We start from the raw sequence: 17,748 nt of genomic DNA on the forward strand, positions 1-17,748 counted from the left end.
CTGGTGAGCTGTATTATCTCTGTCACAACTACTCAACTCTGCCCTTATTACACAAAAGTAGCCATAGACAATACATAATCAAATGAGCATGCTGTATTGTGTTTACATAAAACTTATGAACACTAAAATTTGAATTTCATGTAATTTTCACGTATCACAAGACATTATTATTCTTTTGATTTGTTAATTATATAGAAACGTCAAAAGAAGAGTTACTACACAGACTATACAAAAACATACAGCAAACCATATTTGCTCTACAGGTCAAATTTACCAACCAGTATTGTATAACTTCACAGATATTTTTACTCTGCTGTAACAATTTGTTTCAGCAGAAGTATGTTTAAATAAGGGTAGAATAGTCTACTCAGTGCTATACTCCTTATAATTTAATCTTTACTTCTTTATTTCTGAAATTATTACATCTTTTGAATAGTTCTGTCCAATTTTTCTTTATATACTTTGGGGGTATGGTTTTAGATACTTATAAATTTAAAAATTATAATATCTTTGTGGTGAATTTAACATTTTATCGGTATGCAGTGGTTTTTTGTTCTAGGATTCTTTTTTGCCCTAATGTCTATTCTATGAGGGCAAAATTGTATTTTGCTTACCTTATTATATTATTATATTATTATAGACACACCAACTATTAATCCCTTTACAGTGTAACTTTTTCATATTTTATTTTACTTTCTGTGGTTTATGTTTAAATGTATGTCTTGTGAGCAACTTATAGGGTAATATTTTTAAAATTCAGTTTGATAATTTTTGTCTTTTTACCGGAGCTTCTAATCCATTTATCGTATAACAGATAGCTTCCCAAAAAATGTGTTTATGTTGTCTTCATCCTTTGATGATAATTTCACTGGGTACAGAATTCTGGATTGACAGATGTTTTCTCTCAGTATATTCACAAAAATTCTCTATACTCTTCTTGCTTCCAGTGATGATGTCGAAAAATTGGCTGTCAGTCTAATTGCTATTGCTGTGAAGATAATCTAACTGCCTTGAATATATTTTCTTTTTTATTTCAATTTCAATACAGTTTAGCTGGGTGTGGATTTCTTTTTATTTATCCAGTTAGTATACATTGAGGTTCTTAAATCTCTGGGTTAATATCTTTCATTGATTCTGGAAAGTTCTCAATAGTTACCTCCTCAAATATTGTTTCTGTTCCTTTTTTTCTCTTCTTTTAGAATTCTAATTAAGCATGTATTAGAGATTTTTACCTCTCTTATTATTTCTATCGCTTTGACTCTCTGAGATTCATTCGAAATAATTTCTACAGGTCTATCTTTCAGTGCTCTTTTAATGCTCTGGAAATAGAAGTAAGTCCAAATTAAATCCTAGGGCAATGGTATCTGTCTTATTTGGGTCTTCCCATTAGCTGAGTCTGCATATTAGTCCAGGTTCGATGCTCTGATGCACATTTCATACTCTGACTCTGAGGAATCTTCCAAGAGTTAACAATCCTTTACTATCTTTTCTTGTAATTTGCTTCTGGGTCTGAATTCACTTCATCATTGAGGTTTGATAACATGGGAAAATTTCATCTACAGATCACTTATTATTATTTATACAATGGAGCAAATCTATCCTGAAAAAGGGATTGAGACATTATTCAGAGTTCCTTGAGGGCTTTTTCATTACTGTCTTCCAAATAGATCGTGGTAGGGAGGGATAGGGATGAGATATGCATCAGATGATTATCAATGGAGTAGTCGAACTCTACAAATCCTCTCCCTTAGTGAGAGGCCAAGGATATATGCCTGGTTGGTAAAGTTCTCCAGATCCAGGGCTGAAGAAAGCTGTCTCCTATCTGTGACTAACAAAATGACAAAATCAGGGGAATGAAGAGTTAAAAATCTCATATAATGCTAGAGTTAAGTAAGTCAAAGAAGGAGTCAAAGGTAGGGAGCAAAGGTAGGCTTTAAAAACCAGGGTACAGAGCCCCAAATCTGGAATCCAGGGAGCTATAAGCAATACTCAAAGGTATACAGCAGTTGACCAAATAGGTATTGTGCCATAGAGGGTGAGCTGTATATGCACGTGTCTATTTGGGGAGAGGTGGTGGGAATCCAGCCAAGGTTCAAGTGCATGACTTGATATATTTTTCCACTTGAAAAATAATATAACTGATGAATACTACATATAATTTCTATGCCACAGTGTCTGAGGTAGTTTACAGTGTGTTAAAACTTAGTAATTTATGTAATTGATATTATAGTTACATTGTGTTTGATTTTACTTGAACTTCTACAGGAAAAAGTCACAAAAATCAGTCATCAATGGCACATAAGAATGAAAGCCATGAACCTCACCCAGAGACGGTTCAAGCAGTAACTCCTGCAGACGTTCATGTAGGCACCTGGTTTACAACCACACCTGAAGGAAATCGGATTGGCACCAGAGGACTGGAAAGAATCGCAGACATGACCCCATTATTATTCTTTAAGGCCACAGATCCTGTCAGTGGAACGGTATGGCAACCTATTGTATGTTGCAAATTTTTATAAGTCATTAGAGTTCTGAAACACATAGAAGAGTGCCTGGCAAATAATTAGTTTTCTGTAACTGGTAACTAGATGGATGGATGAACACACGGACCCGTCTTCCCAAACACAAAAACACTGGGTGGTTTATTTGACTAACATAACGTGCCATGAAATAATAATTTTTGAAATGGGAAACAGATCATGAATGTAGCACTTTTAACACTTGGAAGACTGTGTCACGTGTTTCTTTATGTTGAATGTATTTGTGTGTATGTCTTATCTTCTAGAAGTTGAGGGGCTGTGCTTGGTTCCTACTTCTTTGTGTGCAGCTGCAATGAATGGTAGAAATTTGCTTGTGATCCTTGACTGCAAAGTATGTATGGTATATTTAAGGAGATACTCACATTAAATAATTCAAGAATTTAGTAACACTCCAGAGCAACTGTACAAAAGATTTTATTTGTGGCCTAAGAACAAGTGACAAATGAGTGGTATAGAAAATAATGGTTTGATTAATGATAAGAAATCAAAACTTCTGGGATGAACGGTAGCACCTTCTGTGTGCCGGGATTTCTGTTAGGGATTTGGGGTTTTGTGTACACTATCTCATTCAGTCTTTGCACCAATGAATATTATATGACACTGATGAGGAAATTGGGCCTCCGCAAGTTAAGTAATGTGGTCAAGAATATATCCAGGAAGTGTTGGATTCCACTTGGGCAGCTCTCAGCTCTTTCCGCATCTGCCTCAGTTGCAGAGAGTTGCTTTGCCTGACTCACATGGTTCCAAGGTAGCTGCGTGCAGTGACTGAGTGAGGCAGGGGTATGCCAATCTGGCTCCTGCTACCAGACTTGGGACACTGGGGCAGGGGATACTGGCTCCCGAGCTCCTGCCAGTTGACTGAGGCTTTGTCGGGTCTGTGCCACAGCTCAGCTTCTGCCTCTGCCCATTCATGCTTCCTTCCCCTTCCTTTCACAGATGGTGTCCAATTGGCAATAATAGCAATTTATATAATACATATTTCAATCATGGTGTTCAATTGGCAATAATTGCAAATTATATAATATATAATTCAACCATTGAGTATTTTCTAACTTGTACTGTCCTAACTGTAAGGGCCACAATATTTCACCAAAGAGTCCAGATGGGTGTGAGAATGGGTTTATCAGCTGTTTTTTGACTCAAATGTCTGGGGCTGTTGGAAGCAGATGATAATTGCCTTCTTATCTCTTTATAGTAGGCATAAATCACTATATATGAGAAAGAAATGTACACTATTCATTATTTTAGGTTCTTATCCTTGGAACTCTCAACCAGTATGTACAATGAGGAATACTTCTGCAGAACATGGTGGTTAAGAGCATGATTCACCTTCTGTTCTGATGACATTAGGCCAAGATTGGCATAGGAAAGGCAGCCTCAGCAGGCCATGCTTACTTTAAACCTATAATTTTCAAGGAGGCAGAACCTGGGGTCATGTTCCCAGACAGAACTCGGCCAGGCCAGTCCTGATACTAACTTTTCATTCACAAATACATGACAATGGAAGGAGCATCGATGTTCAAGTCAAACAGCCTTAGTCGACACCAGCCCTGACATTTGCTGAGTGACCTTGAGCAAATTTCTTAACTTCTCCAAGCCTAACTTCCATCATCTACAAAATGGGGATAGCATTGCCCACCTCCTAGGAATTGTTGTAAAGCTTTGTCAAAGTAGATGAGATAAAACTTTAGCTTATAAACAGATAACCAGGATTTTGATGATATTCAATGAGGCATAAAAATAAACGCACTTTGGATTAACCCACCTGACCAAATGATCATGCTCTGCCTTTGTATGTTCAGGTCATGATAACTCGAGAAGACAGAGTGATCATTGTGGAAAAGAAAGATGGTACGCGGATAGTGGATCATGCTGATGGTACCAGAATCACAACCTTTTATCAAGTTTATGAAGACTGTATTACTCCTCCGGATGATCAAGAAATAAGTAAGTTATCCTTTGCTTTTGCTTTTTTATTTTGAGAGCGAGAGAAAGAGAGAGAGCATGAGTGGGGCAGAGGGAGAGAGAATCCCAAGCAGGCTCCATGCTCAGCACAGAGCCCAACATGGGGCTCAATCCCATGACCCTAGGATCATGACCCGAGTCGAAATCAGGAGTTGGTCACCCAGCCCACTGAGTCACCCAGGTGCCCCAAATATTTGATGTCTTTAGAATAAGACAAGGAAGAGCCTCACTGCTCTTATTAACACACACAGGAAGAATATTTTTTTGAAGAACTCTGTCAACCAAAGAGTGCGTGCGCAGTCAAGAGCAGAGCCTCTTAGGTCCTGCTGTTACAATCTTTACCCTCAACAGACACGGGAGTGATAAAAGCCCTAGCTGGCTGTAGATAGTATTGGCACCTTTTTCTATTTTCACCACGAAAACCTAGATTGGTCTAGATTGGTGGCAATCAAAAGTAAATAATCATGACTCAATTGCCCTGGACATCAGCGCTCACACCTGTTTCCATTAATCCTTAAGGAATCTGATCTGCATACAGGTGACCTCAGGTCCTCCTTCAGTTCTGAACACACCTCTCATCAGAGAGATGGTGTGAGAGAAAAACAAGCAGGGGCTCGAACTCACAAACTGCAAGATCATGACCGGAGCCAAAGTCGGATGCTTCACCAACTGAGCCACCCAGGCGCCTCTTAAGATTTTTAAAGACAAATTATTCTCTGACTCCCTTTTCTTTAATTCCGGAGTTTATTTGTTCAGTGCATTAAGTGCTTCATTAAATGTTGCCAAATTAAGTGCGACAAAATTGGCAAGTGAATGGGAAAAGAACAACCTTCCTACCCCACTGGTTAGAGGGAACATTAGAAGAGCCACTGGAGAGGGCAATTTAATGTGCCTATCATACGATGCACTAACTCCACTTTTCTTCCTCTTACTACACACTCTTACACACTTGTCCAAGGAAATGTGTTCAGGGCATTACTTGCAAATCCAAGTCCAATATCAAAATACTGGTAAATAAATGGCCATCAACAGCAGAATAGGAAAATAGAAGGCAGTACAATCTTATAAAGGAATACTATACAGTAGTTAAAAGGAATGAAGTATATCCACACATATATAGCCACACACCTGTATATCAAGAGGGCTGAAGTTCTCAAAGCAATGTTAAGTACAAAAAAGTAGGTGCAGAATGATACATACAGTGATATATAATCTACGCATATTTAAAGCCCACAAAAGATGATACATTATTTTTGATACACATATTTATATAAAAGATAAAAATAGATTTCAAGAGAAAGGAGTAAACCCAGGGACCAGGAGAAAAGTGAACTTCAACTCACCTGTAATTTTTCTCTTGTATATATATGAAAAATGTTGAAACAAATATGGTAAAACACTAACAAGTGTACATTTTGATTGGTGAGTATATGAATAATTAAATTATAATTTATGCTCCTCTGGGTGTTTTCAATTTCTCAAAATAAACATAGTAGAACAAAATAGCACACTAAATTAAGTAGGAAGAGTTGTTCTGGAAGAACGACTCTGCGTTGACAGTGAGCGGACCACACACACCAGCCCTGTGGTGTGAGTCCTCAGCACCCATCCCCACCGCTAGTCCAGGGGCCAGGAGACAGGAACAAACCCAGCAGGTGGGCGTGTTTCCCAATGTGTGCATCCTGTCACATCTGCTTACCTTGCATTTGCTTGCAGCCGAAAGTCCTCAAACGGTCACCAGGCAGGTAAAGTGCATGCGGATCGAAAATGCACACTATGCCACTGTCATCACCAACTGCGAGGACAGTAGCTGCTGTGCCACCTTTGGGGACGGGACGTCTATTATCGCAAAACCACAGGGAACATATCAGGTGGGTCTGTGGGGAAATGAGGGTGCCAGAGACAAGCGTCCATTCAACTAAGAGAACCCACTCCTCTGGGGCGGTGAACATGCCTGCCATGTACGGCTGATGTTCCTTTTGTCTCATGTTCTTAGAACACATTTCTCAATCTCTTTTTTACTTGTTCACCTTCTTCTGACAATCCATTGCAGAAAGAAACAAAAACAAAACAAAACAACAACAATAACAACAACAACAAATGTCCCGCTTGTCTTACAATGCTTTGGCATTTTTGGATCAAGGTTTTAAACCAGAATGTAGTTGGTGGGGATCTTTTATGTGGTAGGTGGCAGGCACTGTTAGAAGCCCTCATGTGGTCTCTCCTGTGCCTACCCGACCGACTTCACCTCCTGCGACCTCTGACCTCATTCATATTCTCCCGTCCTTCCCATCTCCAGCCCACCTTCACTCTACCTAATGTCCTGACAGGATGGGGGGCGGGGAGCATAAGGCCTGTGTGGTCCTAGGAGGGCAATTTGTTCTTGAAGGGTCAGGGAGGAACACTGTTAGCAGCTCCTGTACCTCCCTACATTTCCCTATTAATCACAACCACCCAGTGTCAGCCTGCAGTCCCTTTAGCCTTAGAAGGATTTGCTCTTATCATTCTGCTTGCTGGAGAAGAGACACAAGTGCCAGGATGTCAGACACAATGTCACTGGATGCTGAGAGCTCAAAGCCTGAAGATGATGGACATACAGCTCATTTGTTACTGTGGAAGCTGCTGAAGGCCAGTTCATTCTCCCCCCACGCCCACCTTTCTCTCCCTCTTCTTCCAGTGTAGACTGTTAGGGGGCAAGGCAGGTGGTGAAAGTGAGACGTGACTGTAAAGTGTTGCAGTTGGCCAAGGGGCGCAATTTTTCTTCTACAACATTCAAAATGTCCATTTTTTTCGGCAGATTGGCAGCATCCACAATCTAGTACCTTGTGTGCTACCAGAGGTCATGAGAATCCCCTAAGATTCTGTGATAAGGCCAGCTTTTGCCTTTTGTTTTTATCATAGTCCCAAACTCTAATGGTTACAACTATGAGGGCAAAGGAATTTTAGAACCAATGACAGTTGGCACTGGAGGAGGAGACCCAAACAGAAAAGAGATCCAACTTAGAGACATTGAGTGTCTGCCACTATTATGTAGTCACTTGTTCCTCCCAGGTTTGCTCAATCTCCCAAAACACAGCCGGAGAAAGGATTGGAAGGCTAACCACTCCTGATTGAGAAATACACAGACCTTAGTTCCCAACTGGAAAAAAAGAAAACAACAACAACAACAACAAAACTCCAAATAAATTTACCAACACCTATTATAGTTCTCTAGTTGTATAGAACTGAAAGATGGCGTGCCTTCTGCACCCCCCACCCCCACCCATGGGTTGGTCATCACTTCCTCACTCACCAGCATTAGGACAATGGGCAGATGATAAGCGAAGCTGGATTTTGGGTAATGTATAAAAAGAGAGGTAGAGCTTGGTATTGTCCACCATTGTTCCTTAGCAGCACAAAAAGATTAACCAAAGCATCAAAGAAGAAGCAGGTATAACAGTTCGTATAGTCAGTATGAGACACTTCCAGAATGGTGGAGTAAGGACCTCCAGAAGTACACTACTCCATAAAAACAACTAGAAAACTGAAAATATTGTCAAAATCAACTTTTTCAGAATGCTGAAAATTAACCAAAGGATTACAACAATCAGAAAAACAAAGAAAGACGAAGACTCATTCTCAGGAAGTACAGCAAGATTCCTGGTGATTTCACTTGCCATAGTCCCCTCCCCTCCCCTAGCTTCATGGTAGCCTTGAAAATCAACACCCTCACATTCATGATAGCAATGAAAACCAACATGCCAGTATCCACTTAAAGAGGAAGAATAGACTTAGAGCTCCCCAAAAGTCCCACCACAAAATATTGTCATTGTTGACCTGTCTGGCAGTTCCCTGGAAACCCCATTTGCAAGCATTGTCTTTGTTTCATCTGACTCTGAGCTTACTCACTACAAACAGACTTCTCCCCGAACAGTGGTAAGCTAACATTACGGCTGCCTGAAGTGGCAATAACAAAGAAGAATAAACAAAAACATTAAAAGCAACAGCTGGGGAGCAGAAGTCCTTAGAAGGCTTTGAAAAGCTCTGACATATTGCTTGGAATCATCCTCTACTGAGGGTTCGGTCTGCATGCTGCGGTATTTTTTCCAGTGTTCCAGCTGGAAGCTAGAGAAAGCTCGCTCTACTTAGCCTTCACTCCCTGCTTATGCAGATCCTCTTTATCAGCAAGGGTGAAAGATTAGGGCTCTCAGAGTTATTTTCTGGGCATGCACACAGTCCTGCACGTGAATGTGGCTTTCTAGATTCCAAAGAATATGCGCTTATAACATATAAACATGTAATTTTCTTTAACAATAATAACACAAAGAGGAGAGGGGAGGAATAGAGCTATATAGGAATAAAGACTTTATATAATATTGAAATTAAGTTAGTATTAAGTACATGTAGATGATTATAAATTAAGACGTTATTTGTGATCCTCAAGAAATTTAAGAAAATAACTGAAAATATATAGTAAAAGAAACAATAGGGGAACTAAAAGGGCACACTAGAAATACCTGTTTAAAACAAAAGAAGGCAGTAATGGATGAATTGAGAGGAAAAAGAAGCATAAGGCATATAGAAAACAAATGAAAATTGGAAGATGTAATTCTGACCTTCTCAGTATCAGTATCAGTATTGGAAACAATCCAATAAAAAAGCAGATATTGGAAGGATGGATTTAAAAACATGATCCAAATATATGCTCTTTACAACAGATACACTTATATGGTCAAAGACACAAATAGGTTGAAGGGAAAAGGCTGAAAATAGATATACCTAGATTAAGTAATTGAAAGGGAACTAGAGTGTCTGTGCTAATTCAGACAAAATAGACTTTACAATAAAATATTACCAGAGACAAAGAGGTTATGTTCTGATGAAAAAAGGATTAATCCATCAAGAAAACATAACAATTATAAACATATTAAGCACCGAACAACACAGTCCCTAAACACATTGTTATGGAACCAGGCTAGATCACTGGTGGAAAAACCAAGTGGCACTCGGAGATCTTGATGGATCAGAGTTTTATTTTACACCAGCAGGCTCAGAAGAGGTCCTTCTCCAGAGATCTGAGTCCTGAGCACAAGCACGGGGGACAATTTATGTTATGTTACTTCCGTATTCTGCATTAGTAGTAATTTGGCGCAGGCAAATTACTTGCCTGCAGGCAAGCAGGGCAGGAAGAAGAACCTGGAAGAGGAGTCTCTAGACCTTATGTTAGTCCTGTGGGCCATCTTATGGTGCAGAACTTTACTTATTTTCCCAACAACATGAATAATTCCAGAGTTGTACATTATACAATTTAAAATGTCTTATTTTAAATGGTAAAGACTGGCATAGTTAAAAGAAGAAATAGACCATTCAACAATAATTGGAAGCTTTAGTAGCCCATTTTCAGTAATAGATTGAGCAATATACCATAAAAGTGAATGATAAAAGAAAAATAAAAGACTTAAACACCAGAATAAGCCAATGAGACCCACTAGACATCTATAGAACACTCCACTCAACAACAAAATGCATTATTCTCAAGTGCACATGGAATATTCTCTAGGAAAGACAATGTGTTACACCACAAAACAAGTCTCAGTAGATTTAAAACGTTCAAAATCATACAAAATATGTTCTACCACCACCATGGAATTAAATTAAAAATCAGAAAGAAGTTTGGGGAATCCACAAATATGTGAAACTTAACACAGAGAAGAAATCACAAAGAGATTTCTTTGAGATGACTGAAATTAAAAGCTTAACATACCAAAGCTTATGCAATGCAGCTAAGGCAATGCATAGAGGAAAATTATAGCTTTATATGTCTAAATGTGTATACTAAGAAGATTTCAAATCAATAACCTAAACTTCCACCCTAAGAACCTAGAAAAAAGAAGGGAAACTAAAAGCAAGCATATAGAAGTAAAAAATAGATAAGAATAGAAATAAATGAAAGAACAGAATAGAAAAGGTCAACAAAACCTTTAGCTAGACAGAGAGAGAGAAAGAGAGAGAGGGGAGACCCAAATTACTAGATTTAGGAATGAAAGAGAAAACATTTTTATCCTTACAGAAATGAAAAAGATTATAAGGAAATACTACGAATACCAACAGATTAGATACCATAGATGAAAAAGATAAATTTCTGGAAAGGTACAAACTACCAAAACTGAGTCAAGAAGAACTAAAAATTTAGAATAGACCTATAACAAATAAAGAGATTTAATTGGTAATTTTAAAGCATAACACGCAGAGAAACCCAGGTCCAGATGGCTTCACTGGTGAATTCTACCAAATATTTATGGAAGAATTAACATTGAATAATTTTCCCAAACTCTTCCAATATATAGAAGAGGAGGAATCACTTCCCAACTAATGCTACCATGTACATATTACACTGATATTACAACCAGACAAAGTCATCACAAGAAAACTCCAGACCAATGTTTATTATGAACATAGATAAAAATCCTCAAGAAAATGCTAACCAACTGAACCCAGCAACATGTAAAAAGGATTATAAATTGTCACCAAGTAGGATTTATCCCCGGAATGCAAGGTTGGTTCAAGATGAAAAAAATCAATCAATATAATATACTATATTAATAGAATAAAGGACATAAACCATATGATTATCCAAATAAGACTCAGAAAAAGCATTCTACATAATTCAAAGCCCTTTCATGATTAAAAAAAAAAACACCTCAAAGCGGTAGGAATAGAAGGAAACTTCTTCAACCTGATAAAGGGCATCTACTAAAAACAAACAAACAAAACAAAACAAAACAAAAACAACACCATAGCTAACAAAGAGCATCCTTATTGGTAAGATTTCCCCTAAGATCAGACATGGGACATGAATGTTTGCTCTCACCCTTCTAACTCAACATTGTACTGATTGCTGTAACCAAGACAATCAGACAATAAAAACAAATAATGTGCAAGCAAATTGGAAAGAAAGAAGTAAAAGATTTTCTTTTTTTTTTTAAGATGATGAAAAAATGTATTTAAAAAATTCTTAGGAATACAATCCACCAGGAATTCAATGTACACACACACACACACACACACACACCATTAGAACTAATAAAAGTTCAGCAAGGTGTAAGATCAATATACAAAAATCAATTGTATTTTCTTTTTTTTTTTTAATTTTTTTTTTAACATTTATTTATTTTTGAGACAGAGTGAGACAGAGCATGAATGGGGGAGGGTCAGAGAGAGGGAGACACAGAATCCGAAACAGGCTCCAGGCTCCGAGCTGTCAGCACAGAGCCCGACGCGGGGCTCGAACTCACAGACCGCGAGATCATGACCCAAGCCGAAGTCGGCCGCCTAACTGACTGAGCCACCCAGGCGCCCCTGTATTTTCTACATTAACAATGAACAATCCCAAATTGAAATTTATAAAATAATTCCATTTAAAGTAGCATCAAAAGAAATAAAATACTTCTGTTCCACAAATGGCATTGGGAAAACTGGACAGCTACATGCAAAAGAATGAAATTCAAGCACTTTCTTTCACCATGCAAAAAAAATAAACTCAAAATGGATTAAAGACCTAAATGTGAGGCCTGAAACCATAAAAATCCTAGAAGAGAGCACAGGCAGTAATTTCTCTGACATTGGCTCTAGCAACATTTTTCTAGATATGTTTTCTGAGGCAAAGGAAACAAAAGCAAAAATAAAATCTTCGGATGACATCAAAATTCCTTCTGCACAGTGAAGGAAATAATCAACAAAACTAAAAGAAAACCTACTGAATGGGAGAAGATATTTGCAAATGACATATTTGATAAAGAGTTAGTATCCAAAATATATAAAGAATTTACACAACTCAACACACACAAAAAACAAGTCATCCAATTTAAAAATGGGCAGAAGACATGAACAGACATTTTTCCAAAGACAACATCCAGATGGCCAACATATACATGAAAAGATGCTCAACATCACTCATCATCAGGGAAATACAAATCAAAACTCTGATGAAATATCACCTCACACCTGTCAGAATGGCTAAACTCAGCAACAAAAGAAACAGCAAGTGTTAGTGAGGATGTTGAGAAAAAGGAACACTTTTGCACCATTGGTAGGAATGCAACTGGTGCAGCCACTGTGGAAAACATTATGGGATTCCCTCAAAGAGTTAAAAAAAAAACAACTACCCTACAATCCAGTAAATGCACTACTGGGTATTTACCCAAAAAATACAAAACCCCTAATTCAGAAAGATATTGCAGTGTTATTTACAATAGCCACATTATGGAAGCAGCTCAAGTGTCCATCAAGAGATGAATGGATAAAGAAGATGTGGTATATATACAACTGAGTATTACTCAGCCGTGAAAAAGAATGAAATCTTGCCATCTGCCACAACATGGATGGATCTAGAAAGTATAATGCTAAGTGAAATAAGTCAACCAGAGAAAGACAAATACCATCTGATTTCACTTATATGTGGAATTTAAGAAACAAAACAGATGAACATAGGGGGAAAAAAGAGAGAAAGACAAGACAAGAAATAGACTGTTAACTATAGAGAACAAACAGATGGTTACCAGAGGCAAGAGGGTAGGGGATGGGCGAAAGAGGTGATGAGAATTTAAAAAAAAGGAATAAAATACTTAGAAATAAATTTAATAAGAGAAGTATAAGACTCAAACACTGAAAACTACAAAATATCACTGAACAAAATTAAAGAAAACTTAATAAATGGAAAAACATTACATATTAAGTTTATGGAAGACTTAATCTCGTTAAGATTGCAGTACTCCCTACATTCCTCATCAACATCCAAGCTGCCTTTTTTGCAAAAATTGATAAGCTGATACTAAAATTCTTATGTAAATTTGAGGTACTCAGAATAACCAAGACAATCCTGAAAAAGAACGAAGTTAGATGACTGACACTTCCTGATTTTAAAACTTACTGCAAAGCTATAGTAATCAAGACAGTGTGGTTCTAGAAAAGGATAGGCATTGGGGCACCTGGGTGGCTCAGTCGGTGAAGCATCGGACTTCTGCTCAGGTCACGATCTCACACTTGGTGGTTTTGAGCCCCGCATAGGACTCTGTGCTGACAGCTCAGAGCCTGGAGCCTGCTTCGGATTCTGTGTCTCCCTCACTCTCTGCCCCACCTCTGCTTGCATTTTGTTTCTCTCTCTCTCTTTCAAAAATAAAATAAAAACATTAAAAAAAATTTAATAAAATAAGGATAGGCATATAGATCAAGTATTTATTTATTATCAACCTGTGGTCCATAATTTTTTTACAAGCATGCCAAGATAACTCAATGGGGGAAAGAATAGTCTTTCAACAAATGGTGAATAAAGTTGGACCTGTACCTCACTCTACACACAGAAATGAACTCAAAAGCAGCAGGGACTTAACTGTCAACTGACAACTCAACAATGAAGACTAATAACCCAATTTTTTTAATGGGCAAGGATTTGAATAGACATTTCTCCAAAGAAGATATATACATGACAAATAAGCACATGAAAAGATGCTCAACATCATTAGTCTTCAGGGAATTGCAAAAATTCAACGATGAAATACCACTTCCCAACATGACTAGACTACAAAAGACAGACAATAATAAGTGTTAGGGAGGATGCAGAGAAATTGGAACCCTCATGCACTGTTGGTAGGAATGCATAATGGTGCAATCCCTTTGGAAAACAGTTCCTCAAAAAGTTAAAAATAGAGTTATCATCTGACTCAACAATTCTACTCCCAGGTAGATATCCAAGGGAAATTAAAATGTAGGTCCACTCAAAAGCTTGTATACAGATGTTGATAGCATTGTGAATAATAGCAAGATTGTGAAAATAACACGTGTCCATCAACTCATAAGTAAACAAAATTTGATATATCTAGACAATGAAATATGATTCATCCATAAAAAAGAATGAAGTAGTGATACTACGACATGGATGAGTCTTGAAAATATTATGCTAAGTGAAAGAAGGCCGACACAAAACGTGTCCTAGTGCATGCTTCCATTTGTATGAAATTGTCTCGAATATTCAAGTTCATAGAGAGAGCAGTCCATAGCCACTGGTTTCCAGGACCTAGGGACAGGAGTGATGCAGAGTGACTGCTCGTGGTTGTCACGGTTTCTTTTTGGGATGGCGAAAATGCTCTTAAGCTACTGATAATATTTGCACAAGTTTTTGGATAAAGTAAAATCCACTGAGTGTATACTTTAAAAGGGTGAACTTATGGTATGTGAATTATGTCTCAAAAATGAGTCTATCTGAACCACACATATTTACATGAAAGCTAATACTTAAGGACTGTGTCAGCCACCAGAGGAATGGGGACAATTAAAAGCTCCTAAAAGCATTTGTCCCGTAGCTTCTGACTTTCTTCGACTTACTTCTTGCCCAAGAACATGAAGGATTCCAGACATTTTGAGTAGAGGCAAGTGTGTTTATTTCAATTAAAATATATCTTTCTTATTTTCTTATTAAATATCTTAAATAAGAAGGTGCCAAAAGAAATATTAAAGTGAGTAGATAAATGATGAGGACACAGAAGGAATTATATCTTAATTATTCAGTTTGCCTCTTTATCAGGGAGGCCTTCCCAAAGCTGAAGTCCTCTCCTGGGTAATGTGTTTTTCCTGGAAACAAGAGTTTATGGCTAAGATCTATAGATAATTATTTCTCCTGAAATGATTTTCCAAATCCCTCAAATTTAACAAGACCCTTCTAAATAATTCCTCTCTTTCTGTTACCCTTCTAGGTGTTACCTCCCAACACAGGCTGCCTTCACATTGATCGGGATTGTTCAGCTATATATTGCCATGAACCAAGCAGTGATATATACCATCCTTTCCAAAAACGTGAGCAGCTAAGAGCTAGCAGGTACATCATGAAGCACACATCAGAGATTATCTGTGAGGTCCTGGATCCCGAGGGAAATACCTTTCAGGTAAAGCGCACCATTAGTGTGGAGTGAGAGGCTGGGGCTTTGTTTTTGAGATATTTCGACCAGAGAGCTTCCATTCAGCTTTATACCTTAGCTGCCTTGGGATTAGTTATCCACTTGCTGCCAATACTTAGCAAAAGCAGTAATGGATGCCAATATCTCTGCTTCTAAAGTGTACTTCCAAGGGTATAGAAAAGCCTAACAGTTGGGATGGTATAAACGTTAAAGCCAAATAAAGAATTCGAACGGAAGGGGAGGAATACTACTAAACATTTAAAATAATGCCAACAAGAAAGAAATGATGTGAGAATGGTCTGTATCCAGGCTAAAGCGAGAGAACCAGTTTGTTTGACTAGGCAGGGAATCCGTGGTGCACAATATCAATTAGGGAAGATTCTAGTAGGTGTGAAGATGGGGAGGTGGACAGGTGCTTAGGTGTTAGATGGTAGAGCTCTCTCTTCTGTTTTTCTGTCCTTCCACACCACAGCTATAGCGAGGCCAGAAACTGGCAAACCATGGCCACTTGTCTATACAGGCCCTTGAGAGAAAAATGACTTTCATATTTTTAAATGGTTGGCAAAAAGTCAAAAGGAGATGAATATTTCATGACACATAAAAATCACAGGAAATTCAAATCTCAGTGTCATTATACAGTTTTATTGGAACACAGCCACGCTTATTTGTTCACACATTGTCTATGGCTGCCTTTGCATATAATGGCAGAATTGAGTAGTTGCAACAGACATTGTATGGCCTACAGTTCCTAAACTATTTACTTTCTGGCCCTTGACAGAAATGGTTTGCCAGCCCCTGCTCCAAGCGTTTCTCCTTGTTTTCACTCCTCACCCAAGATGGTGTATCAGCTAGTAGGTGGTGTAGTGATTTTCCAGATTTGGAGCCATAGCACAGAGCCCCCAGCTCTGGTTTGGTACGCAGACTAGCCCTGATCCAGCTTGTTTTTTTCTGTGCTAAATGAGAGTCTTTCCAGCATGAGTTCAGGCTGCTAACAGAGTTTAATTTGTAGTGAATTGAAATTGAACCTTACAGGCCTGAGCCCTCTAGGCTTTAAACACATGGGACATTCAGGCCAAACATTCTTCTAGGCACTGATACTCTTCTTGAACATCCCCTCCAGTGATCTTTTAGCCTGAACTACATCCCTTCCTGGAGAGACCCACACCAGATCTAAACAGTAGTAATGGCTAGAACATTTCTTCTCACGCTAAATCTGTTTCCCTTTGTAGTCTATTCATGAATCCCAATTCCACACTCGCAACCACAGAATATGAACTTCTCCCACACTGCCACCTTCTTAATATTTCAAGACAACTATCAGATGGGTAGCCTCTCCTCAATGGTTAAATCCCCGGTTCCGTGAACCAATGCTCAGATAAGATTTTGAGTCCCTTGCGATCCTACTCACCTTACTCTGAGTATATTCCAGTTTGTCTTCATAGTCTAGGTGTGGTCTGTAAGTAGAGATGTTTTTGCTTTTATTAATGCCAACTGGACTTAGTGAGTATTACCTTGGAAATAAATATCTCTGGTTTTCTGGATATACCAACAGATCGCATGCTTTCTCAAATGAGACATGTAAGCTTTACGACATTTCTTCTCTTTAGTTGGTTATATACTTTGTCCCGTAGGTAATGGCTGATGGTAGTGTATCAACTATGCTATGTGAAAACAATTTGGAAGATGATCCAAATGAAAAAACTGAAGGCTATGATAGTTTATCATCTACTCACGTTTATAAGAATCGTCTGCAAATCTATGGTGAACATGTACCCAGGTAGGATGATAAAAATAATACCATGACCTTTATTTAAAATTTTAAGTTTCAGGAGCATTTTAACTGAATACTTCACGCGATTCAATTTTATTGCTTCAAATAGGTTTTTTGTCATTTATGCTGATGGATCAGGAGCGGAACTTCTTCGAGACAGGGACATAGAAGAATACCTATCCTTGGCATACGGGGAATCAACTACTGTAGTTCTCCAGGAGCCAATACAAGAACAGCCAGGTAGGGAATCCAGAATGTCTGGAAGTCATTGTGTCTCCTTACCAGCATCCAGCCCCCTTATCCAGTCCACCCCCACGTCATCTCTACTTTCTCTCTTTCTCTCCCTTTTCAACTCTACTTGCCACATCGCCATGTCAACCTGTTTATACAGCTACTTATGCTCACTCCAAGCTTTATCTGGGCATCAACGTATGTAAACTGTATATAAGCCCCTCTCCTACCTGTAAGCAGATCTGAATTGAATCGGAGTTTAGGTACGGTAGGCATGTATCTATGATCCTATTTATGTGTTCCTTTCATCTGG

General features: G+C 38.3%; 1 protein-coding gene across 1 annotated transcript in view; it reads left to right on the top strand.

Moving 5' to 3' along the window:
- The window catches only part of SPAG17 (sperm associated antigen 17), a 200,298-nt gene that overhangs the window by 128,511 nt on the left and 54,039 nt on the right, over positions 1-17,748 (top strand). The window contains exons 30-35 of the mRNA XM_053889321.1: positions 2,266-2,483; positions 4,343-4,487; positions 6,222-6,376; positions 15,233-15,421; positions 17,065-17,210; positions 17,314-17,444. Coding sequence (XP_053745296.1) covers positions 2,266-2,483; positions 4,343-4,487; positions 6,222-6,376; positions 15,233-15,421; positions 17,065-17,210; positions 17,314-17,444 — 984 coding nt within the window. The remainder of the gene's footprint in view (positions 1-2,265; positions 2,484-4,342; positions 4,488-6,221; positions 6,377-15,232; positions 15,422-17,064; positions 17,211-17,313; positions 17,445-17,748) is intronic.

The sequence above is a fragment of the Panthera pardus genome, unplaced genomic scaffold, assembly GCF_024362965.1.
Source record: "Panthera pardus isolate Hobbes unplaced genomic scaffold, ASM2436296v1 HiC_scaffold_11, whole genome shotgun sequence".
NCBI classification, from domain to species: domain Eukaryota; kingdom Metazoa; phylum Chordata; class Mammalia; order Carnivora; family Felidae; genus Panthera; species Panthera pardus.